At 38.2% G+C, this 26,367-nt stretch overlaps 1 protein-coding gene across 2 annotated transcripts in view; it reads left to right on the top strand.

Moving 5' to 3' along the window:
- Positions 1–19,688, top strand: part of LOC139116791 (multiple epidermal growth factor-like domains protein 10) — a 46,067-nt gene extending 26,379 nt beyond the window's left edge. For both annotated transcript variants that reach the window (XM_070679449.1, XM_070679448.1), the window contains exons 4-10: positions 13,749–13,901; positions 14,290–14,424; positions 14,568–14,702; positions 16,879–17,022; positions 17,262–17,394; positions 17,794–17,852; positions 18,481–19,688. In XM_070679449.1, coding sequence (XP_070535550.1) covers positions 13,749–13,901; positions 14,290–14,424; positions 14,568–14,702; positions 16,879–17,022; positions 17,262–17,394; positions 17,794–17,852; positions 18,481–19,133 — 1,412 coding nt within the window. In that variant the 3' untranslated portion in view covers positions 19,134–19,688. The remainder of the gene's footprint in view (positions 1–13,748; positions 13,902–14,289; positions 14,425–14,567; positions 14,703–16,878; positions 17,023–17,261; positions 17,395–17,793; positions 17,853–18,480) is intronic.
- The last annotated feature ends 6,679 nt before the right edge of the window (positions 19,689–26,367 follow it).

Below are 26,367 nucleotides of genomic sequence, written 5' to 3'. Positions count from 1 at the left end.
TCCTTCCAAACCGAATGGGGGAGTAAAACCTATTCTCATGGACTTAGAAATATATGTAACGCCGACAGATAAATTTACTTTTCATCCTCGGGATATATTTAAAGATAACGTAATCACTCATCGATCAGCTAAAGAAAGTAATGTCTGGCTGGGCGGCCCACACATGAAATACTGGGACCAGCAATTAAATTTCGCTGTATGGTGCAGCACTACTGGTTGTGGTATATCATTCGCCCATCTCTTCGGTTCCGAAGGGAAATTTCCGCCGCAAATACGATCATTCTGTCGTTTTCATGTATACTTTACAGTACGTCGGATCCTTCATGAAATGGGCGTTGCACTTCCAGACGATACTGTATTCAAAGAGGTCAACAATCCATACAATCTCGTCCAATATGAACTTCTATGTACAGAATTTGGAAATATAAGCCCAACGAAGTCCGACTTTCGTTATCGAAAAGGTCAAAACTCAGGTCTTGGTTATGGTTATGAATATTATACTAATCGTGGGCCCGTTCGACAGCCAAAAGCAATATACAATGGTCATGACTTTTTCCTCTCCGCCGACGGAGGCGTTTATTACACACATACCATTTTTGGAAAGAAAAAACATGTACTGCCCGACAAAGACAGACCACACTATTATTTCTTTAGAAATGATGGATCGGAGGGGCAATATAATAGTTTCATTCCTCTGAAGGGAGACTCCGGACTAACAAAGGCCGGTCTCGCCCGCCTCAATGAAAGTCTTGAAGCCTATGTATATTGCATACTTGGCGCACAAGCAAATATTCGCAGTACCATTGTGGGCGATACTGGCAGTGCAGAGCAAGTCCGAAACGAATTCGGCGTTCTCCTCGAAGATGAAATTCGCAATACCGACAAAGTAATCAGTTATAGGCGATACCAAGACACAATAATGAATACTGGTGTCAAACTTGATATGGCAGTCTCACCCAATTTACTTCTCTTGCCGTCTGAGATGGTCATTCTTTCGGGCCCGGCAATCGCAGGTTATAATAATGAATTGCAATACGCAACTGAATCTATGGTCTTCGGGGTGAATGGTGATATAAACACGGAAGTTCGAGAAAGTGCTATACATGAGATGGAAGGAGGGGAGAGGGCAGGACGAGCCCTCCGGAGGGCGTAAGCCCGGAGGGCCGACTCACAATGATACGAGTCGGATTCCCCTATCGGAACGGGCAGCATCTGCGACACTCACCGCCGGCGCAGACCCTATTCACGAATATGGTAAAATTGGTTTGTTATCTTTAGCAATATTCATTACATTTATGTACAGTATATAGATCCGATGTATGCAACTGTACCATTCAACATGATTATAACTGGATCGACAAATTCTGGCAAAACAGAATATGTGATGGATCTCCTCACCGGTCCGTACTTTAGGAAATTTGAATATATAGTTTTCATTTGTCCGACATTCATGAACAATAAAACGTATAATAAAAGATTCATTTTCACCGATGACCACGTGTTTGTGTTTCCGGTCGGACTCGATGCTGTGGATGATACACTAGCCTTCGTACATAAGGAATGGGCCGGCACGAACACTTTAATAATCCTTGACGACTGTGCCTCGTCCAAAGATATGAAGAAGCACAGTGACGTTTTAGTCAAACTTGGTTTCAGCGCAAGACACGACGGATTATCTGTCTGGGTTCTGACTCAACAATATACTAGTATTAGTAAACCATTTAGGGAAAACATACAAATGTTAGTACTATTTTACACACCGAGCAAGACAGACAACAAAACTATTATAAAAGAATATGGAATGGAGGTGTCAGAACTGGAGGCCGTGGACCTAATCAGACAATTAAAAAATACACCATTCAGTAAACTAGTATTTCATTTACGGCATCCGTACGACATAAAATTTTTCGTATAATATAGCTAATCATGGCTTCGCCCGAAGGTTCTACCAAAGGTTCTACCAAAGGTACTCTTAGAGAATTATATTACAACCCAAAAACTGGTTTTTGAGGTGTACAAAAATTATATGATGCAGCACGCTCCAGCGGGCTAAAAATTACTAAGAAAGAGGTGCAGGACTGGTTAAAAACTCAGCTAACTTATAATCTACATAAACCGGTACCTCGTACTCGTGGCGGTTGGCGCATTTTCGTAACATCGATAGACAATTTTTGGCAGGCTGATCTTGTGGAGTTTTCTTCACAGTTCGCAAAAGAGAATCGTAACATTCGATACATGCTAACAGTAATCGATGTGCTCAGTAAATATGCATGGGCCAGGCCGATACAGTCAAAAACGGCTGATGATACTCTGCAGGCATTACAAGACATAATTAAGAAATCTGGGAGGCAACCCGACAAATTTCAGACAGATGAGGGGCGGGAATTTACGAACCGAAAAATGCAGAAATGGTTGGAGGAGTCGGGAATTCACTGGTTTCACACCTACAGTGACAAAAAAGCTAGCGTTGTTGAACGTTTTAATCGGACCCTTAAGACGATGATGTGGAAATACTTTACATATAAACAGACACGAGAATGGCTCCCCATTCTACCAGAACTTCTCGAGAATTACAACAACACCGTTCACGGAAGTATCAAAATGAAACCCGTCGATGTAACAGAGGAGAACGATTGGCAGGCATTTTATACACTTTACCCTGAGTTGGCAGCCATGGGAGCTAACCCTGAATTCAAGCCGGGAGAACGGGTCCGAATTACAAAATACAAGACCACTTTCAAGAAAGGATATTTACCAAATTGGACAGAGGAGATTTTCGTAGTTTCAAAAGTGTGTACGCAGCTGGACTGGGAACGCCGCCAGTTTACAAAATAAAAGATCTGAATGGAGAGGAAATACTCGGCACTTTCTATTCTGATGAACTGCAGAGTGCCCTTTCGGAACGCGCCGACGAGCTGTACAGAGTAGAACGAATTTTGAAGACGAAAAAAATTAGAGGAAAGAAATATTATCTGATAAAATGGAAAGGTTATCCGGAAAGTTTCAATAGTTGGGAGCCAGAGGAAAATGTTATTAGAACTTCGTAAGTTCCTGTGCTGGTACTTGTCAAGTACTAACGTAAGTACTAACGTAAGTACTAACGTAAGTACTAACGTAAGTAATTACGAAAGTTATTCAATAAGTACCATGGAAGAAGTCTTATTTCTTGAAAGCCGAAAGTGTCAGTTTACCCCACCACCCGCTTCCAACCACCTGGCCAAGTATTTATCATGTACTGTCGTAAGTAATGTTCACTTATTGCATCTTTTTTGGCCGTATGTGGATGAGGTGGTACCTCGGTTCCTGAACATATTAAGTTTGCAAGATCTTCAAAGCGACTTCTCATGTTGCCACAGTCCGTTCTTTCGAGCCCCCCTTTTTCAGCTTTATCGATAAGTTCTGGCTGAAGTATAATGTACACAACTGACATGAGCCATAGACAAGTAACTCCAAAGTCCCTTACGGAACACTTCATCATATCAAGTGCCTGTAAGTCAAACTGAGCAACGTAAGCACACACTGTTTCACAAGCATTAAGAAGTTTGTGTAGGTTCTTGAGTGAGACTCGAGGTTGTTCTAGTTGTTCTTGGTTAGGTGGATAGTAAGCTTTTTCAAGTTCCTCCTTGCTGAAACCGTCTATTAAAAATCCCTGGCTGCCGCCGCTCCATGCAATTCCAAAGTCAAAAGCTCGTGGAAAATCTACTGGTCCGACTGTCTCGGTATCAATTGTTGGATTAAGTATATTCTTGAGAAGGGCAGGCGTAAGAGATTGATGAATTACCAAACATGGAAGCCTGTAGTCATTACAAATTTCTAAGAAAGTCTGTTTGAACTTATCGTGAATCTCTTCTAGTTCTTCTAAGGCAGCTATTTCATATTGTCTGGCTCGAGTCAGAATATTCCGCCTGCAATAATCAAAAGGCATATCTTTGAATATGATAATGAAACTATGTAAATGGTTAAATGCTCTAGAAACAATCTTTTTTTCTTCCGCTGCCACGGAAACGCCCCGGATTCTAGAAAAAGTTAGATGTTGAATTATGGAAGAGTCACAAATAATGTAGCGTTCCGAAGGGGCTTTCCCAGCCTGACATTGTAAACTAAGAGTATGTTCTATAAAGTGATTCTGAAAATCGGCAATCGAAACGACACGCCCATTATAAAAGTCGGCAATGTTGCTAGAAAAACTAGTGTCAAATTCTGGTACGTGAGACGCAGCCAAATTTACTGCATCGTAACTCTTACCACTTCCAGTTGGGCCATTTATGAATATGTATGACATTTTGGGATACTATATCATAGAAAAAAATTTTTTTAAAATTATTTTTTATTAAGATATATACGATAAGACAATGGCAATCCTTTCTATTTCAGATGCAATAAAAATACTTGAAAGTGGAGAAACAATATTCAAATCAGTGACGGCAAACTCATATTTGGTGAATCTTTGGTAGATCCTATTATATATGTAGACAGTGAGCTAGAAGTGGTTTTCAACATCGGACCTAAATATGGTTCTAAAGATCCTGCTACATGTGATGAAATGTGTGTCCGTTGGCAACAAAGTCTTCAAAAGTTTACCGATTTAATAGTATTCCGTACCTTAGGTGAAAGTTTCGATGCAAACACTGCTAAAAGTTATGCTGCAAGCCTGGCCGCTCACTCCAAGAATACTACCGGATTTTACAATCCATCTAAAGTGTATCAGAAGCGAGGGAGCGGGGCACAGATAAGGTATTTTAAATTTCGGTTTAAAAGAGGGGGACCCCACGATTTCGCTACATGTATTGATATGGTTCAAGAAATTGACTGCGGTTTTAAAGCAGTGAGCCCATTGCCAGCCAGAGAAAATCCTGCTATTGTACCTCGTAATATCCGGAAAGGTAGTAAGATAGAATTCTTAGCATTTAAACCGCGCTTAAATAAGCGTGCCCTTTCTTTCACTGTTGAGAGGTTATTTTGTGCCACGCCTAAACCAGAAATTCAAGATGTGGAAGAACTAGTCGACTTAGAAAGATTAGGCGAGATATATAAACAAATAAATGCTGCCAAAAATATTATAGTGGATTTTGATGACCTATCATAGAATAATTATTTTTTTCTTTTTAAAAATTTTTAGGATAGTATATATCATAAAGATTATTATGGCCCGTCGATTACGTACAGCATTCAAGGGAGCAGTTTTACGAAAAGAATTTCCTGAAGTCAAGCGAGTCGAGGATATTGAAACGCTGGTGGATATTGAAGGTATGGCCAAAGAAAGAAAGATGTACTCTGTTTATGCAGAAATGGAAGTCAAATTATCGGATCCGAAAAACGGTAATACACAAAATCGTACATTGCCTGTTAAATTAAAAGATACATACACAAAAGATGTAGGAGGGGCGGAATCGGATGTGAAACAACAATTAATAGAACGCTATGACCATATGCTTGATACAATTGAAGCTGTTGAGGGTTCTGGTCTCGTTCTCGAGGAGATACTTAATTTTGAAGTAATTCTAGTAGAAGTTTTACTCGGGGCCGGCGCAGTCCAACAGCCTGAATGGTTAAAAAATAAGCATTGTGTGAGCGATCTTATTCTACCTTCTGGCAGCGAGAATTGTTTTCAGTATGCTGTCGTAGCAAGTTTAAAGTTGGCGACCCCGAGTTTCGTAAAAGAAATGTGGTCAGGTAAGGAGAAACTGGAAGACGTATGACAAATTTATGGCCGATTACTCTTTTGATGGAATACCATTTCCTACGCCCGCCGATAAGACTGTATTCAAGCGCTTCGAGCAGCAAAATCCAGCCACGAAACTTCAAGTATTTCAGATCTACGAAAATGATCCCACTCCCCCGTCCGACATAACTGTGTTATATAGTGGTTCCGAAGGTCCTAGCGGAACGGATCAAATAACAAATATCTTACTGATAGTTGGTGAAGACGCGTCCCGAAGGTGCCACTTCGTACCAATTACTTCGTTAAATCGCCTTCTTAATTCTCGTAATAATCGAAAGAATGAGCGCAGACAGAAGTGTATTTGTATGGTTTGTAAGCGAGGTTTTGCATCAACAGAAGAATTAGAAATACATCAGGTGTACTGTGGAACAGACACTGCTCAGCCAGTTTTTCCTAAGGAAGTATGTCAATTTGAAGGACATAAGAAGAAGGTGCCCTGTCCCTACGTCGTGTATGCAGATACTGAGGCAATTATTGAGAAGGGCACTGGCCGACACATTCCAATTTGTATTTCGTATGTTATGGTGGAACGATGGGGACTGGACAGTAAGCCGAAAGTTTATGGTAAAAGAACATTCACGGGCCTCTCCTGTGTTACAGAATTTCTAAAGGATATGAAGAAAAGGCTGAGAATTATTCGAAATCATATTATTGGAAAATAAAACCGATGAAAGATCCTTCTAATTACAACGATCCAGACTGTATTGCATGTGCGACACCCGCCGGATACCGAATAGTGAAGGACAGAACGACTTTTTATTGTGAGGGATGCCGCCCGTCGAGAACCATTCCTATCTACTTTCACAACCTCAAGGGATACGATGGTTCTTTTATTTTGAATAAGTTACATGAAATCGGGGACCCTTCGGAACCAGAGCCAAATATCATAGCTAAGACGGGCAATGGTGGAATTATGTGTCTTATGAAAACATTTATTTTTCACGCCTCAATTGTTGTTGGTGGAGAGTGGCCGAATAAGAAGAGGGAGATAAAGAAACGTTTCTTTTCTATAAAGTTTATGGACAGTGCTCAGTTGATGTCTGGGTCGCTCGCAAAGTTGGCAAAGACTGTGCCAGAGGATGGATGGACGGCAGTACCACTTTTGTACCCGGACATTCAACGGGCGAAAGGTTTCTTCCCCTATGAATATTTAGACTTGGTTGATAGACTAGAAGAGGAGGAGCTCCCGGAGAGACACAAATTTTATAGCGAATTGACGGAAGAGGGGATTTCTAAGTCCGGTTACGAACATGCATTGCGAGTATGGGACGAAGTTGGATGTAAGACGATTCGTGATTATATGGAATTCTATTGTGGGACGGACGTTCTACTTCTTGCGAATGTGTTTGAAAATTTCCGCGACACATGTTTAAAAGCATATAAGTTAGATCCAGCCCACTATATGTCAGCGCCCGGCTTGACATGGGATGCTATGTTACTTTATACAGGTAATAAATGTAAACTCATTCAAGATGCTGAGCAGATGAATTTCATTCAGAGGGGAATTCGAGGTGGTATCAGCCAGTGTAATATTCATTATTTACAGACAAATCATCCAGCTTATGCAACAGACGAGCCTGGCGGAGCTGGTGGGAATTATGATCTGGAGAAGCCGCTGTCCGAAATAAAATATCTCGATGCTAACAATCTTTATGGCTGGGCAATGAGTCAGGCAATGCCAGTGGGCGGACTTCATTGGATGACGATGGAAGAGTGGGTAGAATGGTCTGCTCAGAATGGCGGAGCAGGCTCGGGGGGGGGGGGGGACCCGGTGCCACCTTTCCGCCAAGTTTTCTAGAAGTAGACTTAGAATATCCGACCGAATTACATGAAGAACACAGCGATTTGCCATTAGCGCCGCATCACTATGAATTTCCGAGGCAGGGCAGTCGACTGATTACAAGTCTTATGGACAGAGAGAGATACGTCTTACACTACAAGTTGCTTGAATTCTATCTTCGGATGGGAATGCGACTGAAAAAGGTGTATCGGGCGCTTGCTTTCGAAGAGGCGCCGTGTCTCGCGAAATATATTGACTTTAATACTAAAATGAGGACAAAGGGAAAGACAGATTTTGAAAAGAATTTCTATAAGCTTATGAATAATGCGATGTTCGGTAAGACAATAGAAGACGTTCGAAAGTACAGAGATTTTAAATTTGTTCCGGACCGCGGTTCCGATAGTGGTCGTAAAAAAGTTCAGAAGTATAATCCAAAGATGAAACATATAACTCTCATAACTTCCGAAGAGGATGGCGATACCTGCGACAGTGCCCTACTGGAACTGAAAACGGATGAGCATAGATATGTAAAACCAGTTTTCATTGGCGCGGCGGTGCTGGAACTTTCTAAGCTGCTTAAGTATGAGACGCATTACAATTACTTTCGAAAGCGGTTCCCTGGAATACGATTTGCCTACATGGATACTGACAGTTTTGTTTACAGTGTACCTCTTCCTTCCCCGGATGTAACTTTCAATGATATAGTTAAGGAAGATGTGGAAAAGAATGGTGAGAAGTCTATATATGATACTAGTGGGATGAGTTGAATGGAGAACCTATTCTTGATTTTGTTGGCATACGCTCGAAAGTGTATGCTTTTCGGACTCCAACTTCGGAGACGAAAAAAAATAAAGGGATAAAAGATGTTTGTGTTAGAAAACATTTGAACTTTGAAGACTATAAGGATCTGTTTGAAACTGGGAAATTCTGAAGGAAGGAGACCGAGCGGGCACAGTTTGTACAGTTTGTACGGAAAAAACCTGGAGAAATCTGTAGTGAAACCGTAGTAAAATCATGATGGCGCCAAATGATATCAAACGTGTACAGTTATACAATCCAGACTCGGGCGAATGGCTGGCAGAAACGTGGCCGATAGGACGGAGTTCCTAACTTTCATATCCATTTAATCCATAATGCCGCATGTATCGTTCCAGCGGCGGACTAAATCCTTCTTGTTTTTGAATTTCTAGTGCCTGCTTGAAAATGTCCTGAATAAGGTCTGAGGCGGGGGCCTCTGTTGTTGCACCTTTTTCTTGTATTTGTGTAAGCAGCTGTTTATATTGAACGTAATAATGTTTATACTTCTCTCTTCTTTTTGATACTCCTGTTTTTCCTAGTATTACATCAATAATAACACCCGGTATAGGAGTTAAAGCTAAAAGAACTGGAACTGCCGGAATTGCCGCTATTACAGCAGAACTTACAAGAATTCCCTTAGTCACATTAAGAGCCATATCGATTCCTCCCATCAATTTGTAACTTCGTCAATATGCGGCGCTAGTTCTTTCGATATAGTCGGCCAATTGTTCAACGCTTTCAACAACTGAGACGTGCATTTTTTACTGTATATGTAAGGGATGATAAAAAATAATTGTAGTAATATAGAAAGACAATATGGCAGAAGGAGGAGAAGAAAATATACCACTCCAGGATTTCGTTGATGCAAATTTGAATGATGATGATGCTACTGCTGAACCATACTTTATAGCGATGATAATGCCTTTGCAAACACTCGATCCTTTAGTGCATAGCCCAATGGTGGATAGTTTAATTAAACAGAGAGTAGAAATTAGAATACAAATGGCTGAACGACTCTTAGGCAAATTTAATATTACTAATCCGGATGCACGAAACGAATTTATTATAAATGCTAAGATTAAAGGTGGTGAACTGTATTATAAAGAAATCAGAGTTACAACAGATAAAGGAAGTAGATTTTTAGAGAAATCCACATTAAAAAAAAGGAAAGGAGGTTCTGAATTTATAAATAAAGTATACGCATGGAGTGGAGTCGATCGCTCTAGCGCAGAGCCCGAATTTGTGAGTCATACATTGTATTCTGAAGATGTGAAAAATGATAAAATACCGGCTGAGAAGATGACGCCAGAAGACATGGGTGTATACAAAGATGAACTGACAGAGTTACGGCGAGATGCTTCTGGTAATGCACATAAAATACAAGCTTTTGAAAATAAAATCGAACAATGGAACAATCTAAACCCAGAATATAGAGCTATTAATGATGTAATAAGGATTGCGAATATGCGTCTTGGTGAGCTTAACAACGAAAAAGTTAAAATAAGGCTAGAGAAAAGAGACGTTGAAAAACAGTTAAAGGAAATTCCTGAAGAACACATCCAAGCAAAAGAAAAAGCTAAAAAAATACTAGCTGAACTTATAACAAGAGAAGCTAAAATTGTTGATCGAATTGAATATGAACATGGTAAGATCAGTGAGGCACGTGAAAGTCTGGCTACAACTAGGTCTCTTCGTGATGTAATTTCCGATCCAGAATTGTCACTCAGGCTGAAGTTGACAGAGTTATTTAAACGGAATGGTATTACAATAGCTGCAATACTGACTGCCCTTGGAATGACAATATCAACAATTGCCCTGGCTGTGACTAAAGGAGGAGGAGGAGCGGGAGCAGGAACTGGAGCAAACACAGGAGGTTCAGGTCCGCCCAAAGTATATACAAAAGCGAAAGAAATTGTAAAGCATTTTGGCGAATGGTTAAAAACATTGGCCGCAAAAAGTGCTGCTGCAATACCAGGTTTAATCGGTTCACTTGTCAGTTTTCTATTAAAAACAGCGGGATCGGTGGTTGGATTTGTTGGAGAACAGCTATGGATATTTTTAACAGGTTTAACATTAGTCATTATAAATAAAATTATGTATTAATATATGGTCTTACGGAGTCGACATGTTTGGTGAAAAGAATATTGCAAAGTTTCTTTCTAAAAATAAAGACCTGTTTGGTTTCTCTGTCGAATTGGAATGGTGCAAACTCCGACGAGTAAATCGACATATACTTCGAGCAAATCCAGGTGTCCGACTCAAAGATGATAATCTATATCATAACATATTAGCTTTCATTAAGGAATGTCAAAAGACTAACTTCTTTAAGCGACTAGAATTCATAGCTGTATTCCAGGATACTGAGGATGACCAAGAGGCTCATCATCTTCAAGAATATTGGGTCCTTCGATTGATTCGCGACACAGGTAATCGATTTATATTTCAGGCAGACGGAAATATTTATGTGAAGATGTGATTTATTTTTTCTTTTTAACTGTAATTTTTTCTTCTTCACTACTATATACATTACACGAAAATGGGGTACGATAGTTCATTAATGCCGAATTTCACCAACCGAATACCGAAGGGAACGAAGTCAGAAAGAACTCATCATGTGATTGCTCATAATCCAAGTGAGGCAGATCCAGGCCAGACACTTATCATACGATGTCCAAAGTTAGAAAGCGGAGTAGTACTAGTTCCAGATACTTTCGACCTGGTTTTTGATCTCGAAGTAATGGGACATGAAGATAACCGAGTAGTACAAAATGTTGCAAAAAATATAATCGAGCGTATGGTTCTCACATTTGAGGGGCAGGCACTTTTCAATTTGAATAAATATAACCTTATTGAATGTTATCGCGATCTCTTCAAACATAAAAAGGAGAGAACGAACATGACACTGTACGGAATTCAGAACGAAAATCTAAGAAAATTGAGAAGTGGCGCGGCCAATGCAGATCACGCCGTCGTGGACGATAATTTACTTTTTGACACATATAAAACAAAATATGCTATTCGTCTGTCTCATCCCCTCATAACAGGTCATGGGGTTGCATATCCATCAGCGTTAGGGAGTCATATCGAATGGGGAATTACGCTTGCACCAGTCTCCCAGTTACTTGTTAGTAATAATGTTGTTACACCCAATTATAAATTAAAAAACATTCAAATGGAATACGAAACAATTTCTGACCCCGCACTCGCGAGAGATACTGCTGGTTATTACAATGGTGGAAAAAGTTTTCTCTACGAACATTTACATTATTTTAGAGCAATCCAGATGAAAGAATCAACCACGGTTATCAATGAAAATATAAATGTACCACGACATAGCATTAGAGGTATTGCGATACTCTTCACTAAAAATCAGAATCAGACAGAACTGAACAGTGAACTTTTCTTTAATCCATCCATTGAATCTGTGTCTGTAATGATTGAGGGCATTGCAAATAAAATATATGCTCAGAAGATGTTACCAAGACAATTTTGGACAGAAACACGACGGTATTTTGCTGAAGATAAAGATTGGTGTGAAATTGATATAGATGAGGTCGATTATTTGAAGAATAAATTCTGTCTGTTTATTGATCTGCGTAGCTTTAAAGATATTGAGTTTCATGGAAATGGTCTTAGAGTAATGAACACAAAAGATGGAATACAGCTTGAAATCCTGAAGAAAGACACCTCAGTTAAGGCTGGTGACGACGCTCGCGATGATAATATATTTGCCCATGTTTATGTTATCAGTGATGCTCATGTCTCCATTAAGAATAGTAAATTAAATTCTATAGAATTTTAGTTAACTCTCGAGTTCAGAAAAACCTACCGGAAATTCATGTCGTAGGCCACATACTTACATCAGCTGGACTCCGTCGACTGACTGTTGTAGTTAAATAAAACAAAATTTGTCACAGTTGACCACCTTTATTTTACTACTAATATCGTTAATAAATGATACTCTAAAAGTTTCTAATACAATCCCAGATATGAATTTAATCATACCCCGCCTTCTCCATGAGAAGTAAGCATTCATGTGTGTCCACCACTCCACTCTCTTTTTCAAATAACTCACAAAAAATCGCCGATTTTTAGCCTTTCCACATTATATACAGTCAATTAAAAAGTAGATACAGTAAGAACAAGTCATGTTCTCTGCATATGAGCGGTATATTATTTGTCAGGCATTTATTTGGTGTTGTTTGCCGGACTTAAAAGGATGGTTGAGTAAAATGGCCGACAGAGATGCACCCCACACTTGCCCTTAGCAAGGGCGAGTGTTCGGAGAGAGTGGTGGACACTCATGAGTGCTTACTCCTCATTGCAAAGGCGGTTTATTTCATATGTGGGATTGTATTAGAAACTTTTTATAGTATCGTTTATTGACTATATTTGAAACAAACGAACAAACAAATGAACAAACAAACAAACACCATTCTTTAGTGACAAATGCGACCACACAAATACAACTCTTTATTGGTTATTTATTGTATATGGAAAAAGTCATACGTAACAAATAAACAACACACATAAGAAACAAACAAACAAACAAACAAAAAGGAAGCCGAGTCCCCTGCCGTGGAACAACACCCCTGTCACATATCAGTTTATGGTACTAATGTTGTACATATTAGTGACTTTGTGTACACACTATTCTCCATCGAGCGCTCATGCAGCGAGATTAGATATGAAGTTTCAGGTGTATTTCATAAGTGACAATATCATCTGTGAACTTACTGGGTACTTAGCAAGTGTAATTTATTGTCCGCATAACTCGCTAAGGCACTGTGATCCTCGTAATTTATGTGAAATAACGAAAGAGATGTTCTCGAACATTTAAAAAATGTAAGCTAAAACATAAACTTAGATTCATTTAATCTTCTCTCTCATGGTATTTAATAAATGTGAATTAATGTTGATCATTTCTGAGTGAGATCGGGTGCACCCTAAAACGTCCAGCAAGTTTGTAGGAAAATGTTGGAATGGGTAATCACTTACACACTTGAAATGCACCACTTTACAAAGTGGCGTCTTTTAAATGTATTTGGGTGCGTAATAAACCTGCTCTGAGTACATTAGATGCCATATCGGTGCACCTTGGGTGTACTCCCTATGCTTGAAGATTTGGTAAGGGACTATACATCCTGTTGTTTTTAAAGAACCGATTTTACCAATTCGATCGAGTTCGAGCTCACAACATACGGCACAATAATTGATGAGATGAAGATGGCACATATCATCAGAACTGTACTGCGGACTTTGACGGTAGAGCTGTAATGAAGAGAAGAGAACGTAGTGATATCTTGACCATGGGGCTCACGATTTGGTTCAGTTTTTGACAATGTTGAGAAGAGTCGCCGACCTGCCTAAAGATAGATGTCAATAATCAGCACGTCCTTTCTTCTTTCCGTAAAGTAACATTAACACATTTATCCTAATGTTGTCTAGAATGTTCGGATTGGCAATTCACTGAGAATCTTTGTCAGACGTGTGGGAACTGTCAGCCATGCAAGTGTAACCAAGCAAATTCTGAATCGTGCAACAAAAGAGATGGTAGCTGTACATGCAACGACGGATGGCACGGTGAAAATTGCGACAACAGTGAGTGTCAAAAACCATATTCAGAACCACTTCTCTACAAGGTGATCACTGAATAGCTTCCTCCTGTTTGCCCTCCAGGGCGTCGTTTCTGAGACGCTTCGAATTCCGTGAATCTGAACGTATCTTACTTAAAGCCGTTTAAACGAATAAGCCTACACCTTTATTTTTGAAAAACAATTTATCACAAGTTGTTCAATATTTAGACCATAAATGAGTACTTCCTCTGCCGACAAGTATGATTAAAGTCCATCATGATATTTGCTTGTTATTATTTTTATTGCTAGCAAGTTATGATGACCGCTATTTAAGAATAGTTGCATAGATTACTGATATATACAGTGGTGAAGAGAGAAAGACTTCGATAATATTTCATACTTTCCTATTTCAGAATGTGAGCAAGGGATGTACGGAGATGATTGCATGCATAAATGCCTATGTGATATGGATAATACAATGTCATGTGATCATAACGACGGCACATGCAGGTGTAAACTGGGATGGATAGGAGAAACGTGCAATCAAAGTGAGTTATCACGTGACATACGCTCTACTCTAAATTTCATCTTTGTATGAGCTTAATGTGATTCAGTGTACGCCCTCACATGTTATAAAAGTGCAGATGCAAGAAAATTTTCAGTAAAGTGTGCATATGATCACTATTTTCAGCTTGTGAGAGTTGGTATTTCGGGGACAATTGCTCGAAAAGCTGCCTCTGTGATAAAGAAAACGCTTTGTTCTGTTCTCATGACGATGGAACCTGTCATTGTAAGCCTGGCTTGGAAGGCATCGTGTGCAATGAAAGTAAGTCAAATATTCATTGTTACCAGAAAGTTGATTCCTGCTTTGTGGACATGCTGTCAAGCTATCTGTAGATCAAAGGGGCCACAAAACCTGGAGCTAAGTTTTCATGTCAACAGAATTTTTAAATCAATTATCTGTCTATTCCATAAAAAATGTGACAAGAGTAGAATTAGTTTTAGTTGTAAGATAAAAATTGTTACATCGACAATGCGACGTTCAGTGGACGTCATGTTGTCATTTCCCTCGAAATAATAAAATAACTATACTGTAAGGCTGCATTCACAAATACTCGTGAGGGGAGGGCTGCTGAGTTTTCACCTTTTGTCATATGTAAATACACCAGTGGACGTTTTGATTTTGTTATTCTAAGCCGACTTGAGTTAATCCAAATCTGATTGGGTCAATGGTACCCGCAGCAGAGTGCACAAAATGACGATCATGAGACTGTGTGTAATTTGTGAATTATTGGCTACGTTATGCAAAATAGTAAAAAACATTTCGCGATGACCTATACGAAAATATTTTTAATTGTAAAAGACATGACCGAGACCATAGATATAAAAGTTTGACAAAATTGAAAATACTGAAATATTGAAATGCTCCATCAAATAAAACTTTTAATCCCTAAAATTGTGGGTGTTATAATGGAAAATCGTGTAAAAATAAATATTTTCATTTATTTGCACATTTTTTCATTTAAATTAAGAATCCTTACTGTTCAAACTTTTAATGTTGTGTCATTGTACGATGATAATGTGAATATTTCATTCACCTGCACGAACTTGATATGAATGGTTCTATAAATTTATTTTTAAGTGATTTTCCTGAAAAAGAGCGCATGTATGCTCAGGCATGCAGTGGGTCTGAGACTTTTAACTTTTCAGAGTAGCTGAAGGTCAAGTATTAGGAAAGTTCTGATCGAAATGACTTGGAAGCTAGCAAGAATACATTTATTTGTATACAGAAATAAACTTTGTGCGAATCTTGAAAATTCCGACCTAGTCACGTGTATAACAGACTATATTCCCCCGCCAAAATTACATATTGGAAATAACAAGATATTTCACCCACAAGGCAAACCAAATTGTTAGTAGATATATAAAAGCGTTAAAACTCGTGTAACAACCACTGACTAATTCAAAATTGTTAAATCTTAGCGATGTTTTTCTTCAAATCGACATTTCTAAATTAAGTAAAATAATATTATGTAGGATTTGTGTCTCTTATTTTGAGTGATAATTATTCTTTCTGAATATGTAGAAATCAGACAAAATTTTTAAATTTAGAAGTTTTATCTTTAAAATCATGAATTGGAATGGGAAAATGTCAATTTTCAATCACGTGACCATGGCTGGCAACATTTCTAATATTCTAATAGAATATGAGCGATGTTGCTAGACATGGTCACGTGACTCTCGTGACGGTTATACTTTTTCAAGACGAACAAGGTTAGCAAGTTACAGTCAAATCTGATAAAATCTCCTAAAATGGTGGCATTTTATTTAATTCAGGTATGTTTGCTTCAGTAACTCATCATCGGTTTGTAGAAAATAAGTACGGTGACCAAACCCTTTTTCTTCAATCTATGAGCATTCTTATATGCCGGAATTCAAAAGTCCCTGTTTCAAAAGTACGACAATAGTTTCAATTTTCTTTTCTTACTCCTTCAGCAAACAATATTACAAACATAAAATTTTGATTATTTCGTATTTTTTGCTTTATGTATCAACTCTAATCTCTTGCATAAACATCTTATCATGTTGAAATATTCAGTATTCAGTTTATCAACAAAATCTGCATATGCGTTATGTACACTTCTATTGCTGGCAGTCGTATTTCAGTTAAGCTTTACATCGATATGTCACGATACATGTATGTATGTATGTATGTATGTATGTATGTATGTATGTATGTATGTATGTATGTACATTATATGTATGTACTTTATATGTATGTGTGTTTGTATGTATGTTCGCCAGTATTTACTTTAAACACAAGCTTTGCAGTAAGAATTAAATACCAATATGTGTAGAGTAATTACTGCAATTACGGACGCTGTTTACGATATTACTGAGTTCAATTGTATTATCATGTATTTATACAGCTTCACAACGTTGCTCTGCTCGTCCAACAGGATCAATTGACTGTGTGCAAGTTGTCCTTTTTCTTTTCACAGCATGTCCATTTGGAATGTACGGTGACAAGTGTCAGGAAGATTGTATGTGTATTGAAAACAAAACAGCCAACTGTGACCAATTCAACGGTACATGTTACTGTAAAGAAGGTTGGGAAGGCAAATACTGTGAGATAGCAATCGATAGTAAGTGTTCTTAGTCCAGTATGTTCATTAAGTGGATAACTTGCAGTTCAAGAATATGATTGCGTTTCAGAATAGGAATAGTCCACAAGAGGAAATGTCATTAGGATCTGCACCAAATACATACATAATCGTTTGCAGTTTAGAAGCTAGGTTTTATAGAGTTTTACGTCATGTGTCCATGCTGTAATTTATCTTTGTGGTCTTATTATCTAGCTCTCATAGAACTATTTCTGTTCTAGCTGGTGATAAATCACAAAGTCGAGGAGTCTCTTCCAATACCGGTGCAATTGCTGGCATTACTATTGTGGTGATACTTATCGTCGCTGTTGTTATGGTGATAGCAGTTCTCTCTATTCTAAGACGAGGGAAAAAGTAAGTAACTCATTTCATCATATATTCATGTTTCTATTCTCTTAACCAAACCTTACTTAATTTCACCTCGCAGCATTTTTCGTTTGGACAACTCAACGAACAACAAATTAGCGACGTTTCAGTACCAACAAAGACAGCTTCCCTTTAATCCTTTCACCGCCATGGTTTAGCCCAAACCCATTGTTATCAATTGTGATTGTGGACCAGTTTACAGGGACTTAAGGTGAACAGGTTAAACTTGAGTTTAATTTTGTGCGCCGTTTGTTCGTCTTGCAATCGATACATTTCCTGAGTAATGCAAAATACCTCACTTGTGCATTACATAAAAACACAACAAGACTTTGTGATGATTTTTTTTGTGAGTGCAACTGACTCACGTTAGAAACTCTTATCTTTCAGGAACGGAAAACAAGGAATTATGGGACTGATTTCTAATCGTCAAACGACCGCTGCTGCAGGTTAGTACCTCCATTTTCAGTTTTTTTATTGCAAATTTGAAATATAACGGATCATGCTTTTCGGGCCAGGCGACACACGTCTGAAATTCAACAATGCCAGTACTTAAACCTATCGTCAATTCTGAGTATGAATGTCAGAGAGTTGTAAACATTGCAACGTTCACCCTCAATAATAAAACATTAAGTAGTAGTTGTATTCTTTCAAAGGATTTGATCGATAGAATAGAAACTTTTATGGTCACTTTTTATGCGTCAAAACGTAAAACAACAAAAATGTACAAAAATAAAGTTAAGGATGAGATTTAATTTGCCATGTGAACATGCAATGTAGTCCAATGTAACAGAACTCTCGGCGACCTTACCTACTGACCTCGGTCAGACGGTCTAACGTTAACGTTCTTTTCTTATCCATGTTTCAGCCAAATTTTATGTTTTGCTTTATATTCTTGAACTAAAAACTGAAACCATCTCATTTAGGCTCTGATCAGCCAAACCGAGTTTAACATTTTGCAGATAAAACAGTGAAACCTTATTCCAGAAACTATCTCTTTTTCTTTTTGCTCGAAATGATCCGACGACAACTTTGTGATGGATGAAATGTCATCTCTCTTTACCTTTGCCTGAGCAGAGTCTACAGGAGACGGTGATACTATTACATATGCAAACTTTGCGAGCTCTATCAATGGAAGGGAAAATTCCGACCAGGGTGAACATTCCGAAACAAAGCATAATGTTTACGCAGTGGTAAATGCGGGAAGAACTGGAAAGAAAACTGGTTCCGAGAGACCACCGGGAAATAATGAACGCGGTTACGCCGAAATTGGCTTAGATGAAATCAACGACAAATCATCACAGGAGGGCGCTGGTGACAACGCTGAATCTCATCAACCTGTAGCTTTGACCTACAGTGACGTAGATCGCACAGGAAAGGCGTATCGGACAAAGCTGGCAATCGAGGGAGCAGAATATGATAAACTTGCTATAGACGACAGCTGTGGAGCATCAATGATCGTGGACCCTGGCAACTCCCTTGCACAGAATCCTAAAACTGTTATCAGTTATGACCATGTTGACCGTACTCAAAGAGCTTACATTCAAGATCATCGTGACAAAGTCAATCACTATGACAACTTGGAAAGCAATACCGAATCCGGCATGGCTTCAGGATACTCTGTTGTCGGTAATTCCGAGAAGGCAGACGAATACAGCGGCGTTGATCGTACAGGGAAATCATATCGACCAGACACGGAGACAAACTACGACAAACTCAAAATGAATTAACATCGCCAAACACATAATTGCTATGTGCATTCTGTTGAAATTTACAGCAAGCATTATAGAAAGGTGAAAATTCGGATTACCGAACAGCCCCAATGGAAAACAACAAAACTGCACAACAAAACGACTTTACGCACAACGTTAATAGAATGCATTGAGAGTTGGAGTACACGGTTGATTTTTGAGTGAGTTGATCATGGAATGGCATATCATATTTTCTTTAAAAAATTCTGCAGAGCAATCAAACAATTTGACACATGTACCAGCTGCCTGTATTTACATGTCAGTCATGATGTTTTGTTACTTCCAATGTGTCCTATTCGGCTTGATCAGCTGACACAGGTAAAAGTGTTACTTTTCCTGAGCATTAACTTAGCTAAAGAAGAAAACTTTATCTCGGAAAATGAACACAAGAACTTTTACGAAGTTTTACCTAATGACTATATTCAAATATTGAAAAAATCAGTGATAATGTCGACATTTCAATAGCGTAGAAATGTTTAAAAGCCCGATATCTAACCAAGAAATAAATTCCAAAGTTAATATTTCAAATTTCAATATTGAGAGTTTCTGAGTTGATGTTGATTCTGTTCTGGTCTGTATTGTTATTTGATCTAAGTTTTGATGTCATGTCGATTGAAATATGTCAATTCATTTGTATCTTTAAAATCAAACGGATATTGTTCTAAGAGTAATATGACAGAACTCCTTGGCAAGACAATGTAAGCACACAGTAATATGGGTATTTGCACGAGGTTTTGTGGTGTATTCTGCTGTCCCGGCGCGAGTGTCTAGCCAGTGCGGGGACAGCAGAATACACCGCCAGCCCGACCATACGAATAATGGTCAGATTCTGTGCAACGAGCAATTACGAACGTGTCAAAGTGGTTCTGGTGTATCAAGAGTTAGTCCACAATACTACAGCCTTGTTAAGGTAAACACGACACGTACATATCTAGTCAGACAGGCCTTGTACATTCCAACATAAAAATTTGAGCTTATTTAGGTGGCGATATATTGTCGATAACACTATGCTGAATTCGAAGACCGTGTTTTGTAGGGCTATGACCATCCCTTGATTACCGTCGATTTTTCGCATCCACTTTTGATATTGTTTTCATTTATAGCTTATGATATGTAATGTATGCTTCTTTGTTTTGTATTCTCATTACAAGTAAGAGTGGTCCAAATTTTCTTCTAGTTATCGCGTACGCCCTGCCGTACACCTGGTGTAAACTTCTCTGTAAATCTGCATGATAAGAGGCCGCCCCGTAATCCGTTGAATCTCATCCCTTTGTTTAGAGAAGCTAAATTTAGCTACTGCCAGCTGTCGCATTTGGCGCGATGATGTAATGTGATGGACCCTTTCGAATTGAAAAGATCTCTTTCCTGTCAGTCAATATCCAACTTTTCTGTTATCAAATTTCACACTTCCTCACGTAAATTTAATCATTCGACTTTTGTAAACGCCCTATTAAATGCCCTAAAGCAGCTTCAGCAGACTGGCTACGTCGTTCGGCTAACCTTGGTTTGACTTCTAGAATATGTGGACACCAAAGATTGTCGCGAATTCAAAGTTCGTCTTGCCTAGTTTGGTCTTTTCGAAGGTAACCCGATATAAAATCGACCGCCAGCCAATACCGTACACTGGACAGCAGCCGAAAACTGCAGTAATTTAACTGAAGATGCAGTGTCAGCTAATTCCATAAAGATTAAACTTCCATACAAATCTCGGCACAGGAAGTTATTTCAACAAATGTGCCCAAACATCAGTATAATATATGTTAGATGTTTTAGCTAATGAGAACACCTTCGAATTCTTCCTTATCACATTTCCCCTCCACTATAGTTCCTGCCTAAAACATATACAACACAGAAAAGACGACAATACTGCGTACAGTCACCCACCTTACAATGTGCATAGCTACAGCAATGCAATGCCACGTACTTGTTCGTCCATGCAATGAGGAGCAGCTGTGGTTGATTCGACGTCAACGTGATTTGTCACTGGAATACAATTTTCCGGCAAACCATTCTGAGGTTGCATTCACAAACACCTGTTGGGGGGGGGGGGGGGAATTGACGGGGACTTCAGAGTATGTAGGGGAACTTGAAAGGATTTGGGGACTTAAATTGTCTCCGATTGATATGAAATTAGACTTTGTTAAAGTCCGAGAATTTCTTAAAAAAACTTTTTTAATAGTTTCTCTTCTGTCTCTCCTATTTCATACAAACCTATTTAGAATGTAGCAGCCCAGGATGGGCCTCAAGCTAGGTTTTCCTTGCGAATAATTGAGCGCGTTTAAGTCTGCGCAGTAGTGAGTTAGTTTTTGTCGGATTCGGGAGAAACTCCCCTGTATAGCGTTCTGCCCACTCATTGCGTTCACCCTACTCACACGTTTCATATGAAAACAGAACACAAATCATCGCGTTCACCCAACTCAAACATTCACAAATCACAGACTTGAACCCAGTCCAATATGAAATATGTTTTGAGTTGTCAATTTAAGCTATAACGTCAGGCTAATTTCTGGGTGGTTTTGTTCTTGTGTATTGTTCTACTCCGCGGAGAGTGATTAAGTCCAGCACAGCCATATGTGTACAGTCAGCATTGTATTGTTTGAAGTTAAATTCAAGTCCGGACCAGAATTCATTTGTCATCAATAACAATGATTATGGTCTTGGCACATATTACAGATATAGAAAGTTTTGTCAGAGAAAATATTCAATAGTTTACAGACTACCATGAGAAGTAAAATAATAATTTTTAATGAAATTCCAATATCATATTTGTTGTCAGCATCTGAACTTTCAGACACCATATTTGAATAAAGTACATCTGTATCAATTGTCAAACACTTATAAAAGCACAGATTTAGTTAGTTTAGTATTGTAGAAACATTATATACGCACTTGAAACCACCTATTCTAATCAAGTACGATTGTGCCAATTATCCAGGGTCTATATATTCAAAAATATTGCAAGTTTTATATTGGGAAAAATTATTCACAGTTTTCTCACAGACTAACACGTATAGTGAATCAACATTACTGATGAAATCCTAAAAATCAAAATTTTTGTACACTCATTTTTATTGGGAAAATGTTAACAGTTTGCCCAACGGACTTCCACGTATTATGATTTGATATTTTTGGACGAAGCTCTATATATATAGGCCGCATTTTGTCATCCTGAAATTGAGTGGGGTTACTTCAAAATTATAGCAATCAGAAGGGGATTTAAACGCATTGTGAATTTGTTAGGAGGGCATTTCAAAAATTTTAGAGCTTTTTTAATTTATAAATCATCCATTTCACTAGCATATATGTAACATTTACTTTCCTTTAAGAGAGAAATTGGAGTATTTTGCGCAAAATGTATTTATATCAATAAAGGAAACAAAGCTATTTTCATGCAAAGGTACGATTAATTTTGATACTTTTTATTAAGTTTATTTTTCTTTCTACTTTTCCTCGATCAAATTTATTTAATTTCTTACGTTGTTGTTGAGAGAAACTTTAAATTTTCAAACTCTGAAAATACTATAATAAACTTTCAGATTGATGTGTTATGAATTATCTAGAGTATTCTAATCAAAAATGTTGAAGGAAAAGTCATTCATATACCTGACTTTGAAAATCTCAGAGATGGTCACATTTAAAAGACCTATTGGCACACAAGTAAAGAGGTTTTTTACAGTTTTGTCAGGCCTTAGACGTAACCATCAAAAATTAATATCACCTTGGCAAAGTATGCGGATCTCATTACAAAGATAAATTCTTTTCTACATCGTTAATTATCAAATAGAATAAGGTAACGTAAAATAGAGAGAATCGGCCATGAGAAATGAACATGAATGTCAAATATGTCGGGAAAATTACATACGGACAGAAGAAATTTTCGTCCACAATATGTGAAACGTCATTTGGTTTTTTCCAGGTATTCTATAGTTGAACGAACTTTAGCACTCACGAAAGTAGAAGTCTAAGCGCACTTATGAACACCACCACAGAGTCCAATCGACTCCTTGTGTTCTAGTTACTAGTCCAAGCGTTATCCTCGTCTCCAGGGGGCGTAGTTTACAGTGCAGAGACATTGAAGAATTGGTAGTTATAAGACACGTGAACTTGTCACTGTGACTGAACTAGTGACTACATTCATCTCATCTTTAGTTTTACTTTTTGACAAATGACACTCACCAATACATTTGTTACCGGTTTTCGTCCATATGTTATGACGCAGTGGCAAAGAAGTAAACTTATAGACGCACAATCAAGGAAAATTTTGGTGAGAGCAACATAGAGATATTGACCAGAAGATGGATAGGACACAAAACAAACATTGCGCCCAATCTGTTGGGCAGAATACACCGCAAGACGGTTGTCTTCAAGTTTAGGATAGCAATTCTTATCTCTCAGGTTATAACTTGCTAGAATCGAAACAAACATCCGAAAAAGATTCCGCTACATTCTAGTTACCAACGGTTTTGTAAGTCTTATAGTTCACTTTATATGTCATATGATACTAATTATTTGAGAACATGTCCGACACGAGTCCCTAAAAGCTTTCGAAGGTTAAAGCACAGACCCTAGAGAATCTATGGTTAAGGCAAGTATGTAATCTCACTATCCCATTTGCGTAAGGTTGATGTTGTCTTTACTTCCCAAACATTAATTGGGTGTGCAATGGGATCAGACATACCGTCAACTTTTTATTGTTCTTTGCAAACAATGGTGATACGATGATGGTACTTCTGATTTCGGGTTTGCATCTGTATACTGTCCGATTTTCGTACAAGATTGAATACATTCAATATAACAACGCAGATATTATTACGGCTACGCTAAACCATAGACAGTAGAGAAACGTTTCTCTACAGTAACTGTCTATGACTAAATAAAGACATAACTCGTTTGGTTTTTAAGCCACATGATTGCATGGCAGTAAATTCATGGCGTCTAGCGATGTCTTGTACTTGCATCAATAAAAATACCCTTGGAAGATGCGAACTTTACTTGGTAGTACTCAGAACGTTTGTCCATTTTAAAGGTGACAGATTACAGGTCAAAAATCGCATTCATTCATTTGAGTGCAAATATGCACGCCTCGATCTTAGCAGTATGATAACCAGTCTACGAAATATGTTTAGGCCTACAGGGTAACAAACACAAGCTCTCGTAAGGACTCCAGTATTATTTGGATTCTTGTATTCGAATTAAGGTCGTTTCCGGAGTGACGCAGATAAAAGTTCTGCTCCGGGGAAACACATGAGTATACCTATCAAGCTTACTTACATGACCTATGACCTATGACCAATCGAAATCTCTAGTTATCGAAGGTGCCTTTGAGTTTAAGTTGAAAAAGGTAAAGGAGCAGTTTTGATACAAATAAAACAGGTGCTATAAGTAACTAGATAGATTGTGATAAAACAAACATGGTTTTTAAATGTTGAAAGCCGAAGAGCATAAGCGTGCTAACATATTTGCACAAGTTTCTATAGACTGACTGTCAAACAAAGTAATGCACAGGTCACGCAAACGGACATGAAAGAAGCGTTACTCCTGCACAATCGTTGTAAATCATTAAAATCTGTATACCATGTGATTGAAACAGATTTACTTTTATGACATGCAGCGACAGCGAGTATATTCAAGGATCAAAGTTCACCCGACTCTGTATATAAACAAAATGTCAAAGGTCATGCAGCTGCTGTAAACAACCTCAAATGATGCCATAGTCCTGCACAAATAGAATTTACTATAAATATTTATGTTGCGGTATTTATATGTTCGTATACATTCATGTATAAACGTAAGCAAACGGGTAATACTAAAGGATTTTATCAAGTGAAGAAATACAAATGTACATGTTTGTGCTGCACATTCAAGGCAAGATAAGATTTACCGTGTAAAGACTCAGAGTAGACTTTCAATAGACCACGTGTGAACAAACCTATAGCAGCGACGGCGGCAATTATCAAAGTGCAATTATCAAGGTAGTATGCGTCTCGAAAGTGAAAGACTTAAACTTTTGCTTAAATTTTCCTCAGTGAAACTTTCAACCATTTCATACCAAATCGAGAATGAAAGTCAAAGGTGATCGTGCAAAGTTTGGTACTAGAGAAAAAGTTACCTGACATTTACTGATATTTGACATTCAATATGGCCGCCATCCCTATGCTAACTTTATCAGGAAAAATAAAGTTTCGAAAAACTAAAACCATTACAATGAGCCCCACAAGTGGTTGATAAGAAAACTTTATTCTTTTACATTTATCTGGTCAGAAATTAAACGGGAAGTTATAAGACCGTGGACGCACAGTAGTGGGGATTACTGATGACGCAGCCATTTGCTTACACTAGGCGGAAGTTTTTGAATTCTCATAGCATCCCTTTGAGTACCGCATAACACAGTGGAGCCGCTATATCGGTCGCCAGATCGCTTGTCTCGAGTCTGTTTTTCCTTTATTGCTGTGTCTTTGTTGGGTGATGAAAAACAGTGCAGCTGATTTAAATGCCCAAAACACAATGTCTGCATGAAAAGCATCGGCTTGTATGACGCTAATAGCATTGATCCCATAGAAAGGTGTTGCTTCAAAAAGTAATTATTAAATAGAGACTGTATATGCATGGAAGTGATATCTATCGAAATCTTAAACACAGGGTGCCAATCATAAAGTATAATTTGATACCCTTGGCAGGTTCGGTTCGTGAATCTGAATAATTTCACATTTGAATTCAATAAAGCCATTTGACGGTGTTGTAATTACAGATGAAACAAAAGAATTTCAAAAAACGAATGATTTCTTGCGATCAAACAAGTCACATTTTACATTTTGGGACATAAACGTCTGTACATCTGGGATAATTTGTTGAAGAAATAAGGAAAATGCTGATGGACTATGCTGTCTAAAGAATTTCTGATTATGATCAAACAATGTCAGTATTCTGTCACGACACATGGAATAAAAATTATACCATGAAAAGTTTTTAACAGAGAGCCGCGATGGTTTAATACTGAGTGTCTTTCATATAAAACCCTCGTAAAAATGAAAATATGAAAATTTATATTTGATAAAGGTTTGAAAAAAATGAAGATTCTTGCCTTTTATTTGGAAAATTGTCAATATTTCGTGTGTTTACATAACACACACAATCACAAAGCACACCGTCGAGTCTAACTCCCGTTCCGACCCCAGGCCTGTTCTCGCGTATTCACGCCGAGAAGAGGATCACT

Source organism: Ptychodera flava, chromosome 18 (assembly GCF_041260155.1).
Source record: "Ptychodera flava strain L36383 chromosome 18, AS_Pfla_20210202, whole genome shotgun sequence".
In the NCBI taxonomy this organism is placed as follows: Eukaryota; Metazoa; Hemichordata; class Enteropneusta; family Ptychoderidae; genus Ptychodera; species Ptychodera flava.
The sequence above is the reverse complement of the archived record's forward strand: the minus strand, read 5'-3'. Positions and strand labels throughout refer to the sequence as shown.